At 41.3% G+C, this 11,991-nt stretch overlaps 1 protein-coding gene across 2 annotated transcripts in view; it reads left to right on the top strand.

The window, feature by feature from the left end:
• CASR (calcium sensing receptor) overlaps positions 1-11,991 on the top strand; it is a 101,155-nt gene that overhangs the window by 72,267 nt on the left and 16,897 nt on the right. For both annotated transcript variants that reach the window (XM_006755330.2, XM_015558488.1), the window contains exon 5: positions 9,041-9,271. In XM_006755330.2, the coding sequence (XP_006755393.1) occupies positions 9,041-9,271 (231 nt within the window). The remainder of the gene's footprint in view (positions 1-9,040; positions 9,272-11,991) is intronic.

Below are 11,991 nucleotides of genomic sequence, written 5' to 3'. Positions count from 1 at the left end.
GTGGTTTTGAGCTCTATATCTTCCATTTCTGACATTTCCGTCCTGTTTCTTTGTCTCCGCATTTTTTTTATCTTTTCTTGGTGCACCCCCTAGTGGTATTTGTTCGAAGTCTTGTTGTAGTTAAGCCTTGATTGATGTCGGGAATACCTGGGGTGATTTGACCTCCAGGCTAACTGGCTATCACAGTATGGCACCTAAAAGGTTTTTAATATCCTGGGATAGATTTAGTACTGAGGGAAGGATGTTTTTCCAATGTTTTAATTTAAAGATACTGCTGTGAATAGCAAGTATTTTTTTTAAGTATTTATTACATCCCATATGCTAATAGACGTAAAACTAGCATTACTGTGTATAGTCACCACTTTGCCATTATATTACTCAAAATATAGTGCACTAAACCACCCAATAGACCACTTAAGCATAGGACACAATCAAGTCAAGGGTACAGATAAAGCTTACCTTAAAAGGATTTCATATTGGATATTTCAAAAGAAGCACTGAAATAGTTACAATAGAAAATAATCAGAACTTCAGTGGAATTCCAACACTCATTCTATGGTTTAGTCTAGTTTTGTATTTTTAAATTACATGTAGGAGAGACATCATATTCTTTTCACTTCACAGAACTTATGAAGATAAATCTGACCTGACTTACCTCTTACATAAGCACTCATGTCTTGCATATGTATCTTGATTTTTATTTTGTAAATATAGTTGGTATACAATATTATATTAGTTTCAAGTGTACAATATAGTGATTCAACATGTATATACCTTACAATGTGATCACCACATTAAGTCTAGTAATAATCTGTCCCCGTGTAACCTTGCCACAAGATTATTGACCATATTCCCCTTCACCTTTTTACCCATCCCCTCACTCCACCTCCCCTCTGATAATCATCACTTTGATCTCTGTTTCTATGAGTCCATTTCTGTTGTGTTTTCTTCGATTGGTTGGTTTTGTGTGTCTTTTTAGATTCCACATTTAAGTGAAACCATACTAATTTGTCCATCCATGTTGTTGCAAATGGCAAGATTTCAGTCTTTTTTATTGCTGAATAATAGTCCATTATATATAATTATACACCACATCTTTATTTGAAGAAAACAAAAACAGTAATTCAAAATGATATATGCACTTCTAAGCTCATTGTAGCATTTTTTACAATAGCCAAGATATGAAAGCAACTTGGGTGACCATTGATAGATAAACATACCTTGATTTTTATATGGTGAACCTGCAACCCAGATACATGCCCTTGACCATAAATCAAACCTGAGACATTTTGGTGCTCAGGCCAACATGCTAACTACTTTGCAACACCAGCCAGGACCACCCTATGTTCTTTTGAAGATGAAATGAGATGATGTATGTGAAATTAATTTGTAAATTTTTAAACTCTAAACAGATGGTGGTTATTATAGTAGGATTTCAATCTGTCTCTAATTAATCAATTAGGGGGAAAAACACTAAAGTAGCTTTGTACATGGAACCAAATTACCATAGACCCTTTGGAAAAGATACTGAGACACAAAGAATGTACAACCTGTGTCACTCATGTTAGAGATTCTCAGGAGACAAGGAGTGACTGTTGAGGCTTGGCAGAATGAGTCAGGACACACACAATTTTGGTTGTCCTTGTGTGGGAAATACCTTACTCAGACATCATTGTTGGCTGAAGTTTCTAATCTCTATGAGGTCCTTAAAGTTTCCTTCCTTGCACTGCACACACCCCCATCCCCAACCCTGTCAAAGAAAGTGGAGCTTTAATGAAGGTCAAAGACCAAAAAGAATTCAGAAGCCATGACTCTAAGTTGTGGAGTTTTAAGAAGAAGAAATAAATAGACAATCTTTGAGTAAATGTCTTTTCTCTCTTCCCTTGCACATCCCCTGGAAAGAGGAACCCAGCTTCTGAGAGCCTATAGAGCCAGGGTGGGGTTGAAGGGGAAAACACTTCCAGTGGGTACTTTAACATTCTGCTCTTCAGTAAATCCTCTCCCAGGCAAGGATATAAGACCCATATGGTCAATATCAAAGCTTGGACATATGAGAAAAAAGCCAAGAATCAGGCTATAGTCAAAATATGAACTTTTAGTTGCAGGCTATAGAAAATACAAACCAACGGGCTTAAACAAAAGAAAGAACATTATTAGTAGCTCATAATACTGAACATCTCAGAAGTACAACTACATGCTTTCATCTCCATGTCTCTCTTCCTTAATCCTCAGGATTAACAACAGTTTCAGGTTCATAAAATCCTTGCTGCTAGGCTCTCCTTAGTTTCCAGGATCTCCTGTAAAAGTCCCAAAATCCACATTGATTGACCAGTCCAGGGCCACATATTCATCCCTTAAGCTAGACTTCGTAGACTGAGAGTAAGGCAGGGAATAGATCCCCCATATTAAATCAGGATGCTATTATGAAAAGAAGGTGGAAAGAGAAGGAAAATAACAAAATAAAGTGTTATCTACACAGACACCTCAGCTGACCCTAGTACAGGTAAAGATGTGGCCTCCTGACTCACATACAGTCTGGTGTAATTCATCCAGGAGAGGAAACAGGAAAATAAGGCCAGAGCTCTAAAGAGGAATAACATGTGGGCACCGGCCAAAATGTCCTGTGCTGTAAGTCTCCTTTGAACCTCAGGATTCCAGGCAGTTGGGTGGGCGTTCTGGAATTTAAGATCTTGGCCATGTGTCTATCAGAAGATGGACCAGCAATGATTCACACTCATTATTAAGACCTACATGGAAACTTATCACCCATACAATCTATACAATCTAACCCAAGAATCTCAGCCTGGAATTCCACCTTCTCTCAATTGTCTTATAAGCCAAGCATTCTGTCACCTTCCCACAAAACACTAATTACTTTTGGCATAGAATTTTTGCTTACATACTATCCCACACCCAAAGAGCCATCGTTGTTGTCTATCATTGTCCACAGCAAACTTTTAACTTTTTCAAAATTTACTTTCTCCTGAAAGTCTTTTCAAGTCATACCCCCCCCACACACACACACACATATACTTTCTGACCATTCTTTCTTCCTCATTTTTGCCATTTATACACCCAGCTTAAGCTTCCAAAGCTCTTCAGTTGACTGAAATAGTAAGGTCAATTATAATTTTCTTTTGTTGACCATTTCTTCCCCTCCCCCCTAAAATTTATCAACCAACTAACTCATATGCCTCAAAAGTAATACTAACAGGTAATTTAGGAGCATACAACACACAATTACTTCCTGACCTCCACAGAGATACTCCCTGCCCTGACCCTCCTCACACTGCTCATCAGCTCCTTCTTCACTGTGATTTCCCCCATTATACTACCCTAGGCTTCATGAGGGCAGGAACCACGTTTGTATTCAGCACTGTGTCCAGAATGCCTGGCACCTGAATATGTGTAGAATAATGGAATGAATGAGAAGCAGTCTAGTTGATTTGACCTGACAACACTACTTAGAGTCCTTTGCAGAGAATTATTCAACCCTGAATCAAGCACTGGCCAGTGTATTCTAGGCTGTGATTGGAAGAACCTGGGTCACACGCCCAACAATCAAGTTTGAATGGGGCATCATGTAAGTAGGGAACTGCCTTCTTCCTCTGTCAGGATGATTGTACAGAAGACATGCTTCCTACTTTCCTCCACCATACACAAACTACTCAGTAGACCAAAACAAAACAAACAAAAAAAAAACAGGTATGCATGATGACAGTACCATGGTAATAACAGAAGCCAAACAAAACTGATCTTTCCAGGAATTGCTGGTACTGTTGGGGGTTGAGAGAGGGGAAGTGAATTGAGGTGAGAGCCAAAGAAGTTGCAAAAGATGGAGCCAGAAAATAAGGCTGAGGTTAGAGAAGGGAATTGGTCAAGGATTTTCCCTATACTCTTAGCACAGGAAGTGGGCAAGAAGCAATAGGATCCTTATCTGTGTGAACTCTCCCTCTTAGTCCATGTGAATGGGGTGCTTTGTGCATCTTGTGCCACTGTCCCTCTGTGCTGGGAAGTGATGCCAAGAGTAGAGGGGGAGGGTAAATAATTGATTATTAATGGACATGGTGAAATTTTTAACTCGAAAAATTCAACACTCATATGATTTTATTTATATGCCTGCTGTGAGGATGAAACACTATTCAGGTTAGGATTTGAAGTAAAGAAGAAAATAAAAGATGTCATTCAAGTTGGACCTTGAAGGCTGGATAGGATTTGTGGAAAGGATCTATTCCTTGGAGGAGATGTAAACTGCAAGGCAAACACACCCAACAATGAAAGTGAATCACAAAAAACATTATGTTACGTGGAAAATATTCAGACCAAAAAAAAAATACATAACTGTGTGTTCTATTTATACGATATTCTACCTCTAATGATAGAAAACAGATCAGCCGTGGCCTAGGGCTGCAAGTGAGGGTGGGATTAATTTGGAAGGGACATCGCGGTACCTTTGGGAGTGATGGTAGTGGCAGTTACACAGACATGTACATTTGCCAAAACTCAGAACTATACTCTTAAAATGGGTGTATTTTATTCTATGTAAGTTGATTTAAGAATACAAAACAATGGAAAGTCCCATGGGTGGGAAAGTACAGGCCTTTCATGGAGATCTGGATGTCACTCAGTTTCTACCCTTTTCCCATTATGGCCTCTTGTGTTGCCATAGAATTATACATGTCTCCACCTCCCACTTTTAAAATATGTCCATTTTCTCAACCTCAGTTTTATACTAGTTATACTAGTTAACCTGTTGTTACTAGGGATAGACAACTTAATAGATACTGTCTATCTACTCTGACTCCTACACCTGCGTAGTAGTATATAGTGAAATGGTTAAGAGTCTGGACTCTAGAACCAGACTAACTGGATTTAAATCCCAGTTATGACCTTTGGAAGTCATTTAATGTGTCTCGATTTCTTCACCTGAAAAATGGAGATATGAAACATAAATTTATTATGAGGATAACATTAGTTCATATGTATAAGGTACTTAGGATACTGCATATATATATATATGCAGTATATATATATATAGTAAGTGTTAAGTAAATATTAGTCTTGAGTATTATTCTTTTGTAGGTGAGGAAAGTAAGACTCAGAAAAGCCAAGATGACTTGCCCAAAGTCATATTTAGCCGATAATAAGAAAGGCAACATCTGCCACAGGCATTCTTTCTCTGATGAGGCCAAGGTAACTGTTAAAAGAACCATGTGCCCAGTTGGTTCTCCGGGCACATGTTTTCTAGCTCCTGAGAGCCTAGCCAGGTCAACTGATGATTTCATAGTAAAGATACTGACCCATAGCCCTTAATCTTATGGTGTACTGCTGTCATCATTCTTATATGGAACAGTTATTTTTTTGTACTTACCTTTCTCTTCAGGTAATGCTCAGCTGTTACTAAAACATTATTGCGGTACTAGAGGCCCAGTGCATGAAATTCTTGCACTCATTGTGGGGAGTACCTTCAGACTGGCCTGTGCCCTCTCGCAGTCCAGGAGCCCTCAGGGGATATCTGACTGCCAGCTTTGGCCCACTGCACTTGCCAGTCGTGAGCCCAGCTTCTGGCTCCTGCATTGAGCATCTGCCCCTTGGTGGTCAGTGTGTGTCATAGTGACTGGTTGTTCTGCCATTCAGTCTATTTGCATATTAGCCTTTTATTATATAGGACTAGAGGCCTGGTGCACAAAAATTTGTGCACGGGCGGGGGAGGGGGCGGGGGGTGTCCCTCAGCCCCACTTGTGCCCTCTCACAGTCTAGGACCCCTCAGGAGATAACCATCTGCTAGCTTAGGCCCGCTCCCGGGGTGGCAGATGGCAGGCCCGATCCCTAGGTGCCTGCCCCGCCTCCCCAGGTCGCGCACACGGCAAGGCCGATCGGGGGGTTGGGGCACCGCCCCAGGTCACACACACAGCAGGGCCGATCCGGGGGTTGGGGTGCTGCCCCAGGTCGGGTTTCACATGGGACACCCTAGGTGGGTTGCACACGGGACGCCCAGGCGGGCCGGCCAATTGCTGCTGCCCCACCTGGCCACCCTGGGTCAGGTCGCACACAGGATGCCTGGATGGAGGCTGGGCGGGCTGGCCGATCGCTGCTGCCCTGCCCGGCCGCGCCGGGTTGGGTTGCACACGGACGCCGCCACCCTGGGTCGCAGATAGCAGGCCCGGATGGCAGCAGGGCAGGCGGGATGGTGCTGTCCTGTCCTGCCTGCAGTATGCAAATTAGCCGTCATATTTGTTGGTGGTTAATTTGCATATCGCACTGATTAGCCAATGGGAGGCATAGCAAAGGTATGGTCAATTACCATGTTTGACTATTATTAGATAGGATGGTGATTCCAGCTCCCCTTTTCCTTAACAAATCGATGGAAGGTTTTTTTTGTTGTTTTTTTTTAATATATTTTATTGATTTTTTACAGAGAGGAAGGGAGAGAGATAGAGAGTTAGAAACATCGATGAGAGAGAAACATCGATCAGCTGCCTCCCACACATCTCCCACTGGGGATGTGCCCGCAACCCAGGTACATGCCCTTGACCAGAATCGAACCTGGGGCCCCCTAGTCCGCAGGTCAACGCTCTATCCAATGAGCCAAACCAGTTTCGGCTCGATGGAAGTTTTATAATAAGTTTATTCCATGTTTTGAGCATTTACTGAAAATTAAATTTGTGCTCATAATAAAAACTTGACATGTAGCCCTAACAGTTTGGCTCAGTGGATAGACTGTCTGCTTGCGGACTGAAAAAGGGTACCAGGTTCGATTCCAGTCAAGGGCATGTACCTTGGTTGCGGGTTTGATCCCCAATAGGGGGCATATGCCTCCTGCATGCCCCCTACTGGAGATCGAGCCTGCAACCCAGGCATGTGCCCTTGGCCATAATCGAACCTACTAAGCCAAACAGGCCAGGGCTAAAATATGATATTTAGCTGTAGCTTTCTTAAAAGATCACAAAGGAAATATTTCCCCAAAAAAATCCAAAACTTCTCTTTTTCTTTCATAAAGAGAAAATTAACATTTTATCCTATGAAAACCACAATTCTTATGATATGTCTACCCTACCACTATTAAGTAAAATCTTCTAGCACATTTTAAAACAAATTCTACTAATATTTCCCTGTTTGCCTGTTTGTTTCTTTGTCTTAATCTGGAAGCTTATTTTTCTTTTTAAGTCAGAACACAGAACATTGATTATAGTTATAGCTCAAAGAAAGAAATTGTACTGGCCCTTTATCCTTTACTATAGTTTTCAGTAATTTGCTTTTCAATATATAGGTTTAAGTTCAACCAATTACATAAAAGCCTTAAATTCTATGGTCCTCAATGGTAGATTTTTTTTAAAAGTGGCCTATGTCTTTTCACTTTATCTGAAAGTTCTTTTGTTTGTTTGCTTATTGTTTTTGTAACTTAGATCTTTATGTTTTTATCCTAAATCAGCCTGATCCAGCATGGCTAAAACTTCCAGTACAGCCACAGTGGGAACAGACTTCTTGTCTTGTTCATGATCTTAGGGGGAAAGCAGTCAGTCTTTTTTTAAAATAAATTTTGATTGATTTCAGAGAGGAAGGGAAAAGGAGAGATAGAAACATTAATGATGAGAATCATTGATTAGCTGCCTCCTGCACACCCACTACTGGGGATTGAGCCCGCAACCTGAGCATGTGTGCTTGATTGGAATCAAACCCGGGACCCTTCAGTCCGAAGGCCAATGCTCCATCCACAGGCCGATACTCTATCCACTGACCAGCTAGGATAGCAGTCAGTCTTTTACAATTAAGTATGATGTTACTAATGTAGGTTTTTCATAGATGTCCTTTATAGCATTGAGGAAGTTCCCTTTTATTCTTAAATGGCTGAGAGTTTGTATCTGGGATGGAGGTTGGAGATTATAAACATGTTTTCTGTAACAATGGAGATGATCATATGGTTTCTCTTTTGTAGCATGTTAATGTAGTCAAATGCTAAACTAACTTTGCATTCCTGGGATAAACTGAACTTGGTCACAGTGTGTTTTCCTTTTTGTAGATAGCTAGATTTGATTTGAGATACAGTGGAAGCGAGCACCCCTACACTTAGAAACGGGATCGTGCCTTACTCTTTCTTGGTGCCTCAGTGACCTCTAGCACTGGGTAGGTCCCACTTGAAAGACAAGCTGCTGAGTTCCCACTGCCTTCTCTTGACCCATGTCAGGGGCACTCAGGAAGCAGAGCCAGGAGCCTAGTGATGCTTCTGTAGGGCATACCCATTAAGAGCACAGGCTTTGCACCCCTTGCTAGCTGTATGGCCCTGAAAAGATACTTTTGTTTTCTGTGCCTGTTTCCCCCAAAATAAAATGGGGTAATAGTACTATTTGTTGTGAAGATTAGATTCGATAATAAATTATTTAGCATTGTTCCCCAAAGGGAATAAAATAACTAGGGAGGTTTAGTAATTATTATCATTACTTTTTTTTTGTACAAGGGCTTTGTGACCCATAAGACCCTGTAAAAATAAGGGATTGGCCATAACTGTTACAATAGGAGTCCACCCACAGCCTCATTTATTTCTTCCTCCCACTCCCCTCTGTTTGAGTTTTGGTAGCGAGACGCTTCCACAAAAGCAGTAGTACAGAGAAAGATGGTGCAGATTATAAGGGCACTTAATGCCTCACTCCTTCCCCAAAGCCCATCTCAGAAAACACCAAGAACGGCTCTAGCTTACAAACCCATCCCTCCTGGGGCACCACCGGGTGGTAATGCACCTGTAGAAGTCTTGTCTTGGCCATTGGTGAGATATCTCTCCTTTCCTTCCCTAATTTCAAGAAAGTCTTTCCTACCCCAGGTACAATTTAAGTCCCACGTAAAGCCCCTAGCTTACCAGGGCTGCTGCTAACACATGAAGTACCCCAGCGTAAATTAGAAAAAGGGGCCTCTTCCTCAAGTCATGTTCCTTCCACTTTATTAGATCAAGATAGTTTACTGCCCTTGCACTGTGCAAAAACCTACATCACCATATGTGGCAGCCCTGTGGCTTATACTCAGAATATTCATCTCTGTTCCTCTTTAGGTCCTGAAGCACCTACGTCACCTAAACTTTACCAACAATATGGGGGAACAGGTGACTTTTGATGAATGTGGTGACTTGGTGGGGAACTATTCCATCATCAACTGGCACCTCTCTCCAGAGGATGGCTCCATTGTGTTTAAGGAAGTTGGATATTACAACGTCTATGCCAAGAAAGGGGAAAGGCTCTTCATCAATGAGAAGAAAATCCTGTGGAGTGGGTTCTCCAGAGAGGTATGTGCTGCCCATCTGAACACCAGATGCCTCCACCATGGCAGGAAATGTGCTGGGCTTTGGAGGGCCTTGGACTGTTCACCACTGGACTTCCAGAATGAGTCCACTTCCCTCAGCTCACTCACTCTGCATCGCCAGGGTCCCCATGAAATCCATGAGTGTTTAGTGTACAGCAGAGAATCCTTGGAACCTGAGCCCCATGCTTATTATTTTAAAACAATTTTATTCTTTACAAATCTGACTCCCTGGTTAGTTAGTTTCCTTAACTAAAACTTTCTCCAACTGGAGCAAAATATTTAAACAAACATAAACATCACTCAAGGCAGGGCCTGGATAATTAATTCACAAAGAGGTAGTTCCCTATGATTCAAACATCCCAGGGCTGCTGACTTATTAACCAAAATGACCATTTATTTTTCTTCGTGGGAGATCTGTAACACATAGGAGGATGTTTGTGACCATGATCAGGGTCCTACCCCTTGAGTATCACTGCATCTAGACGCCTGGTTAATAATCAGAAGCCTATCACCCAGTGAATATGCTCTCCAGGAAAAGACACATGATATTCTAAAATAATGACCATATTGTGGTAATTGAGTCCCAGAATGTAATAGGCTACTGAGGACCCAGGTCCTCTGTAATACAAATCCTGGACAAGAGTTAAATCCTCTTTAACTCTCCCGAGATGCCTGGATGAAACCCACTACATTACTCTTTGCGTTTACCTTCCTAATATCACTTTTGAGTATCTTGAACTACTTTATAAAATGTGACCAAAGATTCAACTTCATCTTTTACCAAGTGTTCCTTAGGTTTATTGGTGGGTTTCTTATCAGATGCTATAATTTTATTGGTTCCCAATGTGTAGGATAGTTACCCGTGCAAAGGTCTACTATAGATAGTGAAGCTTATCCACAGTGTGCGAGTCATTGCTAGCCTCTACCTCAGAGAATGGATTCTCAATTTTAAACATGTCACAACCCTTTCCAGAGATTTGGGGCTTCCAGAGGTTATACAACCCTGTCCACTAATTATACCCTTGTCTAACTTATCACAAGATTCAACTGACTATAATCTAAATTGATCAGCTATACTATCACTGATTCACTACTGTTAAATCACCCAGATTATCTTTTACTTCCATTAATGTACATAATTGATTGTCTCTAATAGGTGTATGTCTCATCTCCCTTCCTGCATGGAAACTATTTCCTGTATAGTTCTCTATAACCCTATTTCCTGTATAGTTCTCTATAACCTATAACAGCCTTGCACACTGTGGGTTTAAACATTGGAAAATGAATAATAAGGATTCTTTATGAACTCAGTCATTTATGTTCCTGAGGTAGTTGACAGAGTTATAAATTAAATCTAATTTTTCCACAGAAATGTTACTTCAAACTTAGTACACATAGGCACTCAACAAATATTAGGGTCTAATCCACTTTCTTCTGCATTTTTTTTATAGAAATGGCCACAAAGATGTCATCTATATTTAACTATAAATAATGTATTAATAATTTCGCTACATAGCTCACAAAGTTAACAAAATCAAGGATGCAAAAATTAATAATGCAAACTGTTATTAATATAGCATCTATGTATATAAAAGCCCAGCGATCATGATGGCAGATTGACCAGAATGACTGGTCACTATGATGTGCACTGACCACCAGGGGGCAGACACTAATAGAAGAGCTACCTCCCGGTGGTCAGTGCGTTCCCACAGAGGGAGCGCTGCTCAGCCAGAAGCCTGCTCATGGCTGGCTAGAGTAGCAGCGATGGCAGGAGTCTCTCCCGCCTCCACAGCAGCACTAAGGAGCAGCGAGCCAAATGGTAAGGAGCAAGCAGGCAGGCAGTTAGGAGCGAGCAGGCAGAAGGTAAGGAGTGAGGGGTCCCAGATTGCAAGAGGGTGCAGGCTGGGCTGAGAGCCCCCCTTCCCCTGTTCACGAATTTTGTGCATTGGGCCTCTAGTTATAATATATTAATCAATGTCTCAGTTCACTTTCTAATGAATCACTTTAAAGCCAAAGGGTCTTTTCTTGAGCTAGAGGGGTTTTAAATATCTTCATATCCAACACCCCAATATGAAGGGTCTTTTTGGAACTAGAGGGGCTTTAAATATCTTTGTATCCAATACCCTAATTTGAAGTTGATGTCACAGGTTTAGGAGGCAAAGGTGACTTCTAAGACAGGACAGATGGTCAGTATAAGAGTTGAGACTAGGATCAAAGTGCTCTGACTCAGACCCTAGTGCTCCATCTTCTACACTATACTCTCCATAATTATTTCCTTATTTTATTATAACAAATAAGAAGAAAAAGAGACATCTTCTTTGTGGTCTTGGAATTCAGATGGGCATCCTTGGCCAGAACTGGATAGGCATCTTTGATGAAGCTATTCAGAAGAATTAAAGATAATTGCTGGCTTTTTGCAAAATGGATTTTTCTTGATGACTTCCCAGTCCACTCCTTTGGTGGTGGGATTTCTCTTTAGCTAAGGGATGTGGAAGGAGGCAGTAAGAGGGCTCAAAGGTTGGCATTATTCTAATTCTTCACTACTATAAAGCAGGATTTTGGTACAATGAAAAGTACAGACTTTGGAATACTTACCTGGGTGTGAATCCAAGCTCTCCAATAAGTCACTATATGACCATCTGCTGGTTGAGGCCTGCTCCCCAGAGTATTGGGCCTAAGCTGGCAATCAGACATCCCTCTAGC

The sequence above is a fragment of the Myotis davidii genome, unplaced genomic scaffold, assembly GCF_000327345.1.
Source record: "Myotis davidii unplaced genomic scaffold, ASM32734v1 scaffold292, whole genome shotgun sequence".
Taxonomy (NCBI): Eukaryota; Metazoa; Chordata; class Mammalia; order Chiroptera; family Vespertilionidae; genus Myotis; species Myotis davidii.
The sequence above is the reverse complement of the archived record's forward strand: the minus strand, read 5'-3'. Positions and strand labels throughout refer to the sequence as shown.